Below are 16,831 nucleotides of genomic sequence, written 5' to 3'. Positions count from 1 at the left end.
TTACCACCAGTGCCACTGGGAAGCCCACAGATCCTTAACTTGCCTTATATTTTGACAGTCATTTACAACATGCCCTTAGAGGTCTACAGTATTACTTCTGATAAAATTGGCTAATAACAAAAGTTGTCACAAAAAGTTAGACATTTTTAATACAAGGCATTCACTCAATCAAATACTTATTAAGCACCTAATACATTTCAATCAATATGATTCACACTAAATACAGAAAAATACCAAATTCATTAACATTAAATATTTCAAGTAATCAAGGTAATTTCTCACCATTGTATCCTGGAACACTTTTTCCTGCTTGCCCTGGAGGAGGTGTTTTAGAATTACCCAATCCAATGCAAGATGCTGTAATTGGGGATCCAGTCTCTGGAGAAACAAGTAATAGTTATGATTTAATATTTCAACTTGAGATCATATTGTTTCTTCGGCGCCTGCACTGCCCCTCTCCCTCCACAGAATTTCATTACATAAGGAATAAGTAGGGCAAGCCTGTTTTAAAAAATGAAACAAATCCAGTAATTTATATCATATTGGCATTTTTTAAACTTAAGGATACAAATTTAGAATCATATACACAGTGGTCTCCTTTTAAAGACAGGTGTCTTTAGTGTTCTCAGTTTTGGATCAGCGAGCATGAAGAATGGAAATTATGTGGCTGTGAGTTTTACAAGACAGTAAACACTGAAAAATCTCTAGTAAAGATGCTTTCTTTTAATTCACCTAAAGTTATTTTATCAGGGTAAGTAACAGTGATAGGAGAAATATTTCTGTAATTTATAACTTAGTCTCTGGAATAGGTAACACCAAGATTTTTTAAAATATATATAAGCAGTATCATATTCTAATTTTTTAAGAACTACTTTTGCCTAGAAACCTTGCTTTGAAAACTAAATTCATCAACTGTTTCATCAAATTCCTCTTAATCTGTTGCTCCTGGACTTCTGAAGGCCCAAAACCTAGGGAGGAAGCTATTTATGTTACACTGGTTATTTCCTCAAGACCAGAGACTTAAAATTAGCCTGCATTGATTATCAAAAACTTTTAAATTTGTCTTCTCTGTCTCAAGTTATAACAGAATAATAGCATCTATTATTAATACATGATAATCGTAAGTTCTGAAACTTTTATGATTTTTTATAAAACAGTGCATTTGTTATTATTGGCAAATAGAAGTTTGAAGTTACCAGAATATTTTGAATATGAGATTTGTCTCTGTGAGGGGCAAGTGGGTATTGATACTAAAAAGTTTCAGAACTATTTTTTTTTTCATTTATTTTTATTAGTTGGAGGCTAATTACTTTACAATATTGTAGTGGTTTTTGCCATACATTGACATGAATCAGCCATGGATTTACATGTGTTCCCCATCCTGATCCCCCCTCCCACCTCCCTCCCCATCCCATCCCTCTGGGTCATCCCAGTGCACCAGCCCCAAGCTATTTTACACACGTAAATGTACACCTACATACATGCAAGGGATTGACTGTCAAAATAATGAGATACAAAGTAATCCAAAATATTAATAACATCTATCTTCCTAAAGACCCAGAATGTGTTTCACCATGATATATCACATATTTGTATCACTTTAGAATACATTTATTACTGTTCTTTACCTTCTAGAGTAGTTCAGTTTATTATTCACATTTTGATGGCAGCTCAGCTGGCATCAGTAACAGAGGAAGAACTCACACATCAAAACCCAGGTCTTGAGTCACAGTCCAATGCTTAAGATGCTGAGCCAGATGGTCACCGCTGAGCAGAAGCAGTGAGTAACCAGAGCAGACACTGCTGATGTTTAACAAAGAATTCTCAAATATTTTCATACGATGACAAAAAATCGGGAGGTATTTTATGATATGGCATCCTATCAGCCATGCACATTCTTCCCACAGCACAATCAAAGCATGGGAGGAAATCCACAGGTTTGGAAATTTAGCAGTATTTTCCTTTTGCCTTTCGGAAAATATCTGAGCACTCATCTCATCTCAGCTACCCTTGAAGAGCAGGGAGACAAGAGCCGTGGTGATGACAGGAAGCGGCCCTGCAGAATGAGGTGCTTAAAGCAAGGTACTCAGGCAAAACAGAGTGACAAGAGGGACAGAAGCTACTAAGACACAGAAGGAAAGAAGACGTCCCCTTCGAGATGCTGCTGCCGCCCTCCCACCCTGGAGAGAAGCAGCTGCTGAAGTCAATCTGCTATTTCTGAAGCATATCTTGTCAAGTTGAGTTGATGTAGTAGGGCCACTCCAGGCATCTGAAGCTCAAATTCTCCACACTTCTCAACACCGTGAGGCCTCTCAGCAACTTATCAGTGGACAGCTCCAGAACCCACAAAGGCACCCTCCGGGGGCTCTAATGCCTATCGACGCTTCTAGAATCTGCTGCCTACAAGAAAAGCAAACAAACTACCACAACCAAACTCTTAACTGCACCCTGCTTCATCTCATCTCAGTGTGGATTTTTATAAAGGACGCAGGCTCTCTGCTCTTCTGATAACATTGGGAGTAGGGAGGGTGGGAAGGAGAGGTGAGAAGAAAACCTGCTCTGAAATAAAGACAGAAGAAACCGGAGCACTGTCAGAAGCTGACACTATGGGGCTTTCCAGGTGGCTCAGTGGTAAAGAATCTGCCTGCCAAGCAGGAGATGCAGGTTTGATCTCTGGGTGGGGAAGATTCCTTACAGAAGGAAATGGCAACCCACTTCAGTATTCTTACCTGGGAAATCCCATGGACAGAGGAGCCTGGAGGCAACAGTCCATGGGGTCACAAAGAGTCGGACAGGACTTAGCAACTAAACAACAATGAAGGTGACATTATACATCCTTCCCAAGGTTCTTAACCATCTTTTCATGGTGATTACATATTCATAATCTTCAACCTTCAACTGTCTTGTTTAGGAGTATAAAACAACTATGAAAAGTAGAAACTTACAATACCATATGTAAAATAAATAGCTAATGGGAATGTGCTATATGACTTAGGGAACTCAAACAGGGGCTCTAGAACAATCTAGCGGAACAGGATGCGGAGAGAAGTGGGAGGGAGGTTCAAGATGGAGGGGACCTATGTATACCCGTGGCTGATTCATGTTGAGGTTTGACAGAAAACAGCAAAATTCTGTAAAGCAATTACCCTTCAATTAAAAAATAAACAAAATTTTTAAAAGTATATTCTTCTGTGTGATCATCTTGACTGACTTTTAAGGGCAATGGAAAGGATTATGCATTCAGTTACCTCAAGTAGATAATATAAGTTTCTACTTCGAAAATTAGTAATTTGAGTACCTTGTTGACTTTATTTTGTGCAGGGGCCACGCTCAGCTTCTCTAGATTTTCCGATATTAGTGTATGTGCTACCAGAGAGAGCACTCATTGACTTTATCTGGATATTCATCTTGGGGATTAAAAAAGAACTGTTCGTAGTGACATACAAAGGGCACAGACAAGATGACAGATCCTAGGAATCGAAGTCTAACAAGGAGCCACAGTTAGGACAAAAATGGGATGCGAAAGACTCAACAAAGACTAGTTGTTAGAGACTTTGCTTTCTCTCTTTATACCTCTGAGCGTCCCGAGGCCCAAGAACTGATCCATCATCACTGGAGGCACACAGGTGCGTGCTCACACATTCCTGCACACTCACTGATTGTATAACTACCCTGGCTTCCCAGTGGGTCCATATACAGAATAGGCTTCCAGTTGGGGAAAGCCCCCAGGAATGCTGCAGTCCTTAATCAAACCCCAAAGGACTCCCAAAGCCCCGTTTTCAAAGATGTGCTAAACACATCTGCCTCACATTGCGCAGGCTGTGATTAACTGGCTGCAGTAATCTAAGCAGACAGGAAATCCAGATGTAACATGTGGACTGGGAAATAGCTGCAATGAAGAAACCACAACATTCTCTTTGAAGAAAACAATTGGACACTTCATTTGGAGAAATCTCCAAAGACATCCAACCTTAGAAAGGCACAATGCTCAGCAACTCACCAGCATAATTTCTTTAGATAAGCAACAACCAGGAAGAAGATTGGTGGAAATTGGAAGTTGTGAAGAATGAGTCACCTGGGTATGTTTATATTCATACTGCCTTAGAAGCTAATATAGACACTTCACTATTATCTCAGTATTTTTACTGCCTCACTCCACCTTATTGCATCAGTGAGCTATTACCGCCATGAATTTTCCTTAAAACCTCTAACTCTAAAGTAGAAAAAGGAAAGAGAACAAGTAAACATAATTTTCTCAAATATGAATTATGCTGTGTACCATGTATAAGTGCTTTTCGCTTGTATTACTGCATTGAATTCAGCTACAAGGTGATAGAAAAGGAAATATCATTTTAACAGATTTAAAGTATTGAAACCTAACATAGAAAATTTAAACCATTACCCTAGTCCGCCGAGTTCTTTCAAAGAGCAGAATGGAACAGACAAGGGTACTACTTGGAAGGCTCTCATGTAGAATACAGACAATGAGAAGAAAAGAGAGCTCATCCAGACTACATAACAGCAGAGGAAGAAAAACCTTTCTGACAGGGAGTGAGTCCAGTCTCTCATATTTGCAGATAGAAGTACATATCACTAGCTAGCAAATATTTATTGAGCAGCTATTATGTGCTAGGCGCTGTCATTAGAACTGGGGATACAGCAACAAACAAAAGTGACCAAAATCTCTATCTTTATGGAGTTCATAATTCATTTGGGGAAACAAACAATAATAACAAATAAATGTACAGTATATAGCAAGTTAAAAAGAGATAACTACTCAGAAAATAAAGACAGTATAGACAAGATATGAGATGAGATGTGATGGGAAGAGACTGCAATTTTAAACTGGGGAGCCAGAAAATAAACTCCCAGAGAAGTGACCTTTGAGTGAAGACCTGGAAGAAGAGAGGACATGTGCCTTGAATCTAGGGACAAAGAGTCCAGGAAAAAGGAACTGCAAGTGCAAAGGTCCCAGAGGTAGATTTATTCCTAGATATTTGAGGAACAGTGAGGCAGCCAATGTGACTGAAGCAGAACAAATGAGGAAAGTATTAATAGGAAATAAGGTAAGAGAGAGAGTGAAGAGGCAGTAAAACTACTTCAAAGTTCTAATCAATTCAGTTCAGTTGCTCAGTCATGTCGGACTCTGCGACCCCATGCACTGCAGCACGCCAGGCCTCCCTGTCCATCAACAACTCCTGGAGCTTTCTCAGACTCATGTCCATTGAGTCAGTGATGCCATCCAACCATCTCATCCTCTGTCATCCCCTTCTCCTCCTGCCTTCAATCTTTCCCAGCATCAGAGTCTTTGCCAATGAGTTAGTTCTTCTCATCAGGTGGCCAAAGTATTGGGGTTTCTGCTTCAGCATCAGTCCTTCCAATGAATATTCATGGTTGATTTCCTTGGGATTGACTGGTTGGATCTCCTTGCAGTCCAAAAGACTCTCAAGAGTCCTCTCCAATACCACAGTTCAAATAGCTGAGAAGAGAAGCTAAAGGCAAAGGAGAAGAGGAAAGATATACCCTTTTGAATGCAGAGTTCCAAAGAATAGCAAGGAGAGATAAGAAAGCCTTCCTCAGTGATCAATGCAAAGAAACAGAGGAAAATAATAGAATAGGAAGGACTAGAGATCTCTTCAAGAAAATTAGAGATACCAAGGGAACCTTTGTGGCGTAAATGGCAGAGTAGAAGGACGTGCACTCATCTCCTGTGAGAACTCCAAAACAACAACTCGCTGCTGATCAACTGTCAACTGGAAAATGCTGGATCCCACCACAAAGAGATACCCCACGTCCAAGAGCAAAGGGGAAGCCCCCAGCAAGATGGCAGGAGGGGTGAAATCACATTAGAATCAAACCGCTTACCCACCAGAGACGCTCAGAGGGTTCAAGCAAACCTCGTGCACCAGGACCCAGGGACCCCAGAGACTGAGACAGAGCTGTGTCTGAGTGTGTCCTGAGGAGGTACGGGTCAGCAGTGGACTGCCGCAGGGGCGGGGGCTCTGGGTGCAGCAGACCTGGGTGTGGCATAAACCCTCTTGGTGGGGGTCACCATTAACCCCTCCATAGAGCTGCCAGAACTCACACAGGACTGGGAAAGACCCTAGGAGGGCACAAAGAGAAACTTGTGGGCACCAGGACCCAAGAGAAAGGAGTAGTGACCCCACAAGAGACTGACCCAGACTTGCCCATGAGTGTCCAGGAGTCTCCAGAGGAGGCGTGGGTCAGCAGTGGCCTGCTGCAGGGTCAGGGGCACTGAGTGCAGATGTGAGCATGGCCCTGCCCATCAGAACAAGACCCAGTTTGCCCCTCAGTCCCTCTCTCCCATCAGGAAGCTTCCATAAGCCTCTTATCCTTCTCATCAGAGGGCAGACAGAATGAAAACCACAATCACAGAAAGTTCCCATAAGACCTTAAATTTTTAGTCTGAGTAATGTTGCCATCTCAGATATGCAGATGATACCACCCTTATGGCAAAAAGTGAAGAGGAACTATAGAGCCTCTTGATGAAGGTGAAAGAGGACAGTGAAAACTCTGGCTGAAAAACTCAACATTCAAGAAACTAAGATAATGGCATTTGGTCCCGTCACTTCATAACAAACAGGTGGGAAAGCAATGGAAACAGTGACAGACTTTTCTTGGGCTCCAAAATTTCTACAATAGTGACTGCAGCCATGAAATTAAAAGACGCTTGCTCCTTGGAAGAAAAGCTATGACCAACCTAAACAGCATATTAAAAAGCAGAGACATTACTTTTCAACAAATGTCCATGCAATCAAAGCTATGGTTTTTCCAGTAGTCATGTATGGATGTGAGAGTTGGGCCATAAAGAAAGCTGAGCACCGAAGAATTGATGCTTTTGAACTGTGGTGTTGGAGAAGACTCTTGAGAGTCCCTTGGACTGCAAGGAGATCCAACCAGTCAATCACAAAGGAGATCAGTCCTGAATATTCATTGGAAGGACTGATACTGAAGCTCCAATACTTTGGACACCTGATGTGAAGAACTGACTCATTAGAAAAGACCCTGATGCTGGGAAAGATTGAAGGCAAGAGGAAATGGGGACGACAGAAAATGAGATGGTTGGATGGTATCACCGACTCAATGGACATGAGTTTGAGTAAGCTCCGGGAGTTGCTGATGGACAGGGAATTCTGACAAGTCAATGGGGTCGCAAAGAATCAGACATGACTATGTGACTGAACTGAACTGAATGTTGCAAAAAATGAAGACTTTCAAACAAAGAAGTTAATGAATCACAACAATGCAAGCTGGGAAAGATTGAAGGCAAAAGGAGAAGGGGATGGCAGAGGATGAGATGGTTAGATAGCATCACCGAATCAAGGGACATGAATTTAAGCAAACTCTGGGAGATAGGAGAGGACAGAGGAGCCTGACAGGCTACAGTCCATGTGCTGCAAAGAGTCAGACATGATTTAGCAACTGAACAACAACAACAGTGCAGATAGAATTTACTTAAATATTTGAGCATCATATAGGTTCTATGATCAGGTTTATTCTATCTGGGGTTTTGAGAGAGATATATGGGAGAAAATGGACAGATGGGAGCTGTTTTAGTATGGTTGGTTAATGATAGAGATTCCTGTGGCTTCCTGAACATCAAGAACCAATTCAAAAGAATGACAAAAAGACTAGAGTCCAGGAGACAGACTGCCCAGACAAGCCAAAGACAGTCATTTTTGTTATGTAAGTGTTGTGTGTGTGCATGCTCAGTCGTGTCTGACTCTGTGACCTCATGGATTGCAGCCTGCCAGGCTCCTTGGCCACGAGATTTTCCAGGCAAGAATACTGGAGTGGGTTGCCATTTCCTCCTCCAGGGGATCTTCCTGACCAGAGAGCGAACCCACATTTCCTGCATCTCCTTCACTGGCAGGCAAATTCTTTACCACTGTTACCAATATATGCATGCCTGCTAGGTCACTTCAGTCATATCCGACTCTTTGTGACCCCATGGACTGCAGCCCACCAGGCTCCTCTGTCCATGCAGCATTTCTGAAAGCCAATATGGCAATTCTTATAAAAAGCCTTAAAAATGACAATTCTTATAAAAACTCTTAAAGACGGATCATAGCCTTTAATGCAGTTGTTCCACTTTATGAGATATACACAAGGAAATGTTTGAAAGAGCTCACAAACATTAAGCACCAAGGATGTTTATCACATGTAAATGTTTATATTAGAGTTTAAAAGGTTATCCAAAAAATGGGAATTATTCCATATTAAGGAGTAATGCAAAATCATTCAAATACCATAGGAAAATGTCTAGTGATAGGAAATAATTCTCACCAAACACTGTTTAGATAAAAGTTGTAAAACAATGCATACTATGATTTAAGTTTTTTATAAATATTATACATTGGGGAAAAATATATATTTTGGCAAGGTACACATTAAAGTATTAACAGAATTTCTGAACACCACTTCTGAATGATAAACAAAGGGGAAATTACATTGAAGAGTCCTGAGGCTACATCTACAACTCTGAAATCTCTCCATGGTGGTAGATTAAAGGTGGATGCAATTTACTTTGGGCTTTTGATGGCTTTGAGTAACAGAAAAGAGTGAAAGTGATGATTTGTCAGTTTCTAAGCACAGACCTTAAGGAATTCAGAATACTGTCTCAAGAGTGAGGTACCATGTAAGACGGTCTGCTACTCCAACTCCTCCAAGCTAAAAATACCACTTGCAAGCTTTCCAGACAGCAGTCCTATCTGAGTCCAGCCTTCTGGCCTATCTCAGGCATGAGTGGGAAGCCATCTTGGACCCCCTGGAACAGCTCATTCATCACACAATTTTCTCTGAGTTATCTCAATCAATCGTCAAAATCCCTAATTGATCTCAACTCGTATATTTGATCCATAAAATCATGAATTAGGGTGGCTGTTTTAAGCCACTAGGTTTTAAGTATATACTTGGAACACTTGCCATTATAAATGTGACAAAATCTTTCAGAAAAGAATTGTGCATGTAATCATATGAAAACACTCTTCTAGCCTGAAGCTGAAATCAGATTCTTCTTGGATGCTTTGAGAATCATTTCTATCAGTAGGACTGGTGTAATCCCTGACAATTTGTGCTCAGGAAATGTTTTCTGACTGGTAAATACATACTTACATAATTTAGGCTCGGGCTTCCAGTATTAAGATCAAGGTTCTTAAAAAAATAAGTAGCAAATCACACAATGCAATCCCAAAATGGATAAGAGAGCAAGACAAATAGAAGATTCAGGTAAGTGAGAAAGGAAAAAAAATAGCTGTATATTTCTGTTATAATTCTGCTACAATCTTTTTCTTACTCTAAGAGTGATATTCAAAGGTCAGTCCTTCAATAAATATTTATTAAATATATCAGACTTACTTAATGCATTTCCTTTGGGGATAAAGTAGTGTTAAAGGTGGAAAGACATGCCTAACAGAAATAGAAGGATGTGCAAAGTTGAGAAGTTAGACCAACCACCAAGGCTGACCTCAAGCTATTTAGCAGAGCAAACTTTGCGGGAGTTGGGGGAGGTCGAGCATGAGAAGAAGAGGTGAAGTAAGAGAGATAACAAGGACCAAAATGAGAGAGGGGAGCAAAGGAGGATCACAAAGTGCCTTCTGCACCATGGTAAGAGGTTTGGCTATTATTCTGGGAACACTGGGGGACTCAGGGATTTGTAACAGAGATTTGTTCAGAACTGCATTTTAGAAAAAGCTCTTCAGTTGCAAACTGGAGTACTAAAACGAGAGTCCCAACCCAGAGCAAGAAATCAATCAGATGCTGGTGGTCCGAGGCAGCAGTAGTAGCCGACGAGACCAACCTGGAGTTACACTCAGCTTTAAAAGGCCTGGCTGATGGTTTGGATACAGAGACAGGAAAAGAGGTTGAAATCCAGGACAACCTCCAGGGTTTTGGTTTACAGATGAAAGACAGCATAGAAAGAAGAGCAGATGTGAGTGAGGGCTAAGAGGAAGAACGTTATGCAGGTTTAGATCTATAAATAAGAGCTCCTGCTATATCTGGAAGTTTGCCACTGTGCTCCCACTGAGGCTGTAGAAACACTACATTTAAGCAATATGGATTTTAGAAGTTGGTGGCCCATGCAGAGAGCTAAGGTCCTGGAAATAAATCAATTCAGTGGCCCAGGGCCCTTGAGTCATATTAATCACAGCATCATGATGGGCACAGAAGCAATTTGTAAAGAAACCATTCTCTACACCTCTAAATCTATACTGTGAGCTATAAATAACTTGAATGGTGGTAGCAGAAAGAAAGCAGAAGCAGTGAGATGTACCACAGTGAAAGAAAATCAATTTAATCTTTTGTGTTCACGAGATAGGACGATTACAGTTTAAACTACTTAATTCAAAGCAGCCTAACTTTTGGTACTGGGAGTAGACCATTAATTCAAGCTGTGAGACACTGGTCTTATCCTACTCTCTTACCAGCATGCTGCCTCTCACCTTAGAGACTTTCATAAATAACCTGCAGCTGAATTAGATAAGAAATGCTGAATTAATGAAGGCAAAAGATAAAACCTATGAAGAAAGGGCTCTAATCAACACAGAACAAGGAGACTCCCAGTCCTAATCTTAACTAGTAGACTCTAAGAAATTAAATTCTCTATGATTAATATTTTCTTTTATGAATTAAGCTCTTATGTTCTAAGTTTTCTTGGGTCTGAACTATGTACAGACCAGAATGCTAAAAGATGGCCTTTATATTCATGAAAGGTTATTATTCATAGAAATGAAAGAAAAAGAAAAACGTTCATTGAGTGTTAGTATAAGCCAGGAACTTGCTGCATTGTTCATACATATTTCACTTCATTTCAGGATTTCTACAAACCTTTGAGCAAACAGACGTTCACTAGAGATGAAGGACTTGCCAGCGGCTACACGGTAAGTGGCTAAACCAGGATTTAAACAGTCTTATTGGGGTTCGGTGTCACTTTTTACTAACCACGTTGCCTGTTCAGGAGGAGAGTCACTTTTGTTTTCTAATTAGAACTGACGACAAAAGAAGAATTGGGGACTACTACTTCATGGGGCCAGTGGGCCCACAGTGCAGAGAATTGCATGCAAGAGGGGAAAGTCAAACTTCCATACAATAAGGTTTATCAAGGGTGGGTTTAGGAACTCTTTTTCCTTATAAAGATCTACAAAATCATTACATATTTTCACCCTTCTAGAATGAATTAAATGTGATTCTTGCCAAGGGTAGAGCAATTAGATGATATTTCTAAGACCAAATCAATTTTATATTCTTAATTTCTCAGTGTTTAGTCACTAAGGGACCTCCCTGGCAGTCTAGTGGTTAAGACTTCGAATACAAGGGGTATGGGTTTGATTCCCTGTCAGGAAGTTAATATCCCACATGCCTCATGGCCAAAATTAAAACAAACAAACACACAAACACAGAAGCAATATTGTAACAAATTCACCAAAGACTTTAAAAATGATCCAAAAAGATTATCACTAATATAATAATGGGCATAAATAGAGATTCTAAAAAGCAATTATACATATCTGAATAGCTTCATGTATAGTAATTACATCTGAAAAAATAACAACATGGTATTCTTCACACATTATAATGCTATTAAGATGAAAATGTCTGATTCAATGGCTGCTATTTGACTTGGGATATTCATTTTCAGGTGGATTAACAATCTGTAAACAGTTATTCATTTCAAAAAGAGAAAGCCTCATCAAGCCTAACATTTGACAAAAGATTATTCCTTCCACAAACCAAATTCATGTAGCTTGCCTCTAAGCTCTTCTTCTCAAATTATCAGTAAAAATTATCTACTTTAGACTAATGAAGTCTTGCTCTAAATGAGAAAAAAATCCAGTTGCCAGGCAACAAAGATGCCATCAAGACGGATGATGAACACTATCACAGCATCACCAGCGGAACATTGCTGAGATGACTCTGTGACCTATGACGGTTCTTCCCAACCACAACTTCTCATGCCAAACTACCTACAATTTCTTTCCCATGAATGAATAAAAAAAGAGATGAATTTATTTTCAATGATTATGTTGAGAAAAACAAAAATGCATCAGACAGTACTGATTCATTCCTATTACTAAAGACCCTTCACACTCTGCACCATAGGGTATATTCTGGACAAACCAGTTCATGGGGCAGTGGCCTTGTCTGTTCAGTCTGACCCAGCTCTCTGAGTTCCATAACGCGTATTTCAAAAGTCTAGTGCAATCCATTGTCTTTAAAAATATAGGCCTATACTTTAACCAAACCCTACAACCACAGCCCAAATTTGATGGGCTCAGAAAATATTAAGTAAAACCCAGAAAGCAGGGGATGACAGTTTACAAGTATTAAAATCTAGGAAGGCAGCATTTGGTTGTATATAGAAATCTTTTACTTTAAGATCTGCAACAAAAGGAACGTTTGCTAGTGACTATAGGCACCCAAACCACAGAAAACAGATTTCTGAATAATTAAAGATAGTGTCATCAAGATCAAATTACCAGGAAGATACTTTTCCTCGCTGTACTGTTAGCCATACAGAGCTTTTTATCTCTTAGCCCTAGGGAGCCAGTTTGCAGGAAAACATACAGGATTTTGCATGGGGCCAAGCTAGGTATATTAAGATGGAAGAAAGTCACACATCCAGCACAGAGTTGTAACATGGATTTTTCAAAGGCACGATAACAAGACTCATAAAATTCCCAATGTAGACTTCCAGGGATGAAGAAAACCCCCATCACAGACTAAACTCAGGACTACACACTGACAGATGGAAATTCCTCTGCAGTAAGTATACCAATTCAGATGCCTGAAGGTGGAATGTGTGAAAACACAAATGAAACAAAGGAAGAGGATGATTCAGAAAAGAAAAAAAAGCATGACAAACTCTGACATTCTACCTATCAAGTATCAAGTCACAATGCGTCTACCCAGGAGGAAGGAGACAGTACTACATTTAAGCCTGTATCATTTCTCATAGAACTCTCTGTTTAGGATAACTGCTAACTACAATGAACTATTCCACTTTGTGGTTTTGATTCTTGTAAATAAAAAGCATTGCTGCCTTTAAAAAAATCCTGGGCTAATGGATAGTCTCCAGATACACCTAACGATAATGACTGAATCTGGTCAACCTAACCAATCTTTGTGGCCCTCAGGAAGTATATCCTATTGAATACTACATAAATAAGGATTACTGGATCAGGCAGCCTTGACATATTTTAATAATATGGTGTTAGGATGTATGTGCCTTTAGGATCAATGATTCTGATTTAACAGCCAGCTTGATTAAAGTTTGCTGGAGCCTCCTCAAAGGAGGAGGATTTAGGCTATAGATAGAATATATTTACTTCAGAAGTAGCAATTGCAATTAAAACTGCAACAGTTCAAACAGGGAGTGAAACACTGTGATTGCTTTATAATATAAGAACCCAGCAAAGATGGCTCAAGGCAGCAAAAGTAAGATCAATAACTTCAATCAGCACCAATGTCTCAATCCATTAGCAGACTACCATTTTCTCACTGAAATCCCTCCTAGAGGCTTTAAAATTTCTAGGAAGAATTTTACTCCTCCATTAAAGTGATGGAAACAAAACAACGAAATCACCCAGCGCTACTCAAGTTGGTGGTCATTACCTCATTTCAATTACTTCATCACTACTGGGGCATCACTTAAAACACTTTCAACAGAGGCTTTGTATCTTCTGACGGAAACCACAGAGATGTGTTCTGCCAGCAGGTGGAAAGAATCATGGATTCTTTTGATCTAAACCCTTCACCAAGTTCCCTCTTATAAAAGCTACTGTAGAATTCAATTATTCTAACTTTGCAGTCAATACCTTTTAACTGACTGATAGCAAATGAAAGAATACAGTATTTCTACTTAATTAAATAACATAACGAAGCAGGAGGCCCAACTTTTTTGTTACAATCATTTCTACACCACTGCCATGCGTGGTCAGTCGCCTCAGTCATGTCTGATTCTTTGCCATGACCGAAGTGGCTGCTCATGCATGGCACAGGTTTGGAAGTGATTGTGCCGTATCTTACAGTAAATAGGGAGGAAGGACAGAAAGAAGGAAAGAAAAAGGGAAGAGAAGGGGAGGCAGGAAGGAAAGAAGGGGAAAAGGAAGGAGGAAACTTCAAAAAGGAATAAGGTCTACTATGTTTTGGGTTTTAGTAGTTAGTTGCTTACACTAGGTGATTCACTCATAAGGAAAACATTTCCTTCATAGTCATCTTAAGTCAGAAAAAAAAAAATTCTTGCTAGAGACACAACGCACTGCATTGAGAGTTCTTTCTTTGTGCCGTTTGATTACTGGAAAAGCTCATCTTAGGACTAAAAATTATCTACAACAGTACAGTGTTTTATCTAGTGATTGTACAACTGAGGATAATGAAGTTCTGGCTGCTCATATTTTTGTGCACAAATTATCATATCTTAAGGGAACAATCATCAATTCTCTTAATTTCCCCTTCTAGGATTATGGCTGCAATACCTCTGTTTCTCAAACTCCATGTAAAAAAAACAAAAAAAAAACCAAAAAAAAAAAGAAAAATTCAGTCGATAATCCAGATGCTTTCAATCATTTTATGGATAAATTACTGTGAAGATAAATGGGTAAATGACAATTCATCTATTACCCAGAATTATGAATCATGTAGATACAACTCTCCTATATAAACTAGCAAGACCAATTTCCTTCATGAAAGCACTTCATGTTTACATTATTACAATCCAAAACAAGGGTTTAATGCTTCAGTGGTGTTGAACAGTGACAACTCTTTATTAAATGCCCCTACAAGGAGTTGATCTGTTCCTGGATTTTTTTTTTTTTTTTTTACAGATTAGTTAGCAGATTTAGAATCTTAGGTGTTATTTAAATCAGACATCAGAGAGTGTTGATATTAACAGATCAAAAGAGTCACTAGAAATCTGTTGTTGCTAATAAAAATTTCTCTTGAGTAACAACAAAAAAAATGCTGCTGCTGCTGAGATGCTCAGTCATGTCCAACTCTTTCTGACTCCACAGACTGTACCCCACCAGGCTCCTCTGTCCATGGACTTTGCCAGGCAACAATACTGGAGTGAGTTGCCATTTCCTACTCCAGGGGACCTTCCCAACACAGTGATCGAACCTGCATCCCTTGCATCTCCTGCACTGGCGGGCAGATTCTTTACCACTAGCGCCACCTGGGAAGCCCAACAAAAACCATGTCGTAATATAAATGGACTGACTACAGAACGTCTTCTCAGAACCTAAGTCACAGGAACTAATCAATTTTCACTCATACGTTTTAGTTACTTAACAATCCCTTACTAATTCCAAATTATACATCATGGTTTCTTAGCAGCTCATTTGTATACATATATTAATGTAATCAGAGAGCAAATTCATAAATTATGCATTGTATCTGAGGCTCGTGAAAGTGTATGATTGTATAAAATAATATCAATTTCTAAGTCAATAACAAGTAAGAACAACCTTGTAGAAAATTTGAAATTTTAAATAAAGAAAAATATTCCTCTGGTGAAAGATTAACCTTCCTCCAAATGTTATCAGGTTTTTAATGACATACCTCTTGGAGAAACACACACAATCTATTTGATATGCAAAATATTAGGAAACTCATAAACGTGCTAGAAATATCACATCTTCTCTTCTTTCTGAGTTAATAATAACCCATAAAGTGTTTACCTTTTCTGCTAGTAATCTGATATCTTAAGAAAGGTGAACAGTTGCAAACATTAAACTTCAATATCATTTTTCGATTATTTACCACAACATATATCATTGAAAATAGTGAACTAATTCCTTTTATGCCAATGAATAAAGATTCTAACTAAATTTTCTGTTAGTTGCAGACACCTGCACCACCTAGGATGAATTTTTTTTTTTATGACGATCAAAACCACTAAACTAGCTAGTTATCTGAAAGCGAAAAGTGAAAGTGTAGGTTTCTTAGTCATGGCTGACTCTTTGCAACCCCATGGACTGTAGCCCACCACGCTCCTCTGTCCATGGAATTCTCCAGGCAAGAATACTGGAGTGGGCTGTCATTCCCTTCTTCAGAGGACCTTCCTGACCAAGAGATTGAACCCGGATCTTCTGCAGTGCAGGCAGATTCTTTTTTTTTTTTTCAAAATCAAAATATATAAGCCTTTATTCTAGGACCATTTCCAACTTGATCTTTTTTTTTTTTTTTTTTTAATTGGAGGCTAATGCAGGCAGATTCTTTACCTACCATCTAAGCTACCAGGGAAGCGCAGCTAGATACTTACCCACCTACATACCTATCCCTATGTATGTATTTGTGAACTCAATTGGATACAGTATCAAATGCTGTCAAAATAAATGTGGTGGATGGAAAGAATCAGTTATTGTTAGTAGAAATTCACGATGTTTTCCACAGTAATGAGCAGCCATTCAAAGCTGATTAAGATGACAGCACACGGACATAATGTGGTGATTAATTCCCTCTGAACGATACATTAAAGAAAAACTGCAAACTCACATGGAACTCAGTACTCACCAGAGACCTCTTATGCCTGTTTCTCAGGCTTCAGTGAGCTTTTCTGTAAGCCTGGATTCACTAACTGCATACATCTGCACAGGCTATTATGTGCAAACATCAACACGAAAAAGTAAAGGAATCATAATTTTATTTATGAATGCACTGGTTTCCTTCAGCAATCTTCAGCATAGTCACCTTTAATGGAGTCAGGGTGGGGGACGGAACTCTTCTGTAGGTATTTGTATAAGGTCACTTGTATATTGGAAACAAATTTCATGTTGACCAGGAAAGGAAAACCATCATGGAAAGCAATCTTATA

The 16,831-nt window shown here is 39.3% G+C and overlaps 1 protein-coding gene across 1 annotated transcript in view; it reads right to left on the bottom strand.

Moving 5' to 3' along the window:
• The window catches only part of ACSS3 (acyl-CoA synthetase short chain family member 3), a 166,167-nt gene that overhangs the window by 36,861 nt on the left and 112,475 nt on the right, over positions 1-16,831 (bottom strand). Inside the window, exon 10 of the mRNA XM_061125269.1 lies at positions 283-378. Coding sequence (XP_060981252.1) covers positions 283-378 — 96 coding nt within the window. The remainder of the gene's footprint in view (positions 1-282; positions 379-16,831) is intronic.

This window comes from Dama dama, chromosome 3, assembly GCF_033118175.1.
Source record: "Dama dama isolate Ldn47 chromosome 3, ASM3311817v1, whole genome shotgun sequence".
NCBI classification, from domain to species: Eukaryota; Metazoa; Chordata; class Mammalia; order Artiodactyla; family Cervidae; genus Dama; species Dama dama.
This window is presented reverse-complemented; position numbering and strand designations above follow the sequence as displayed.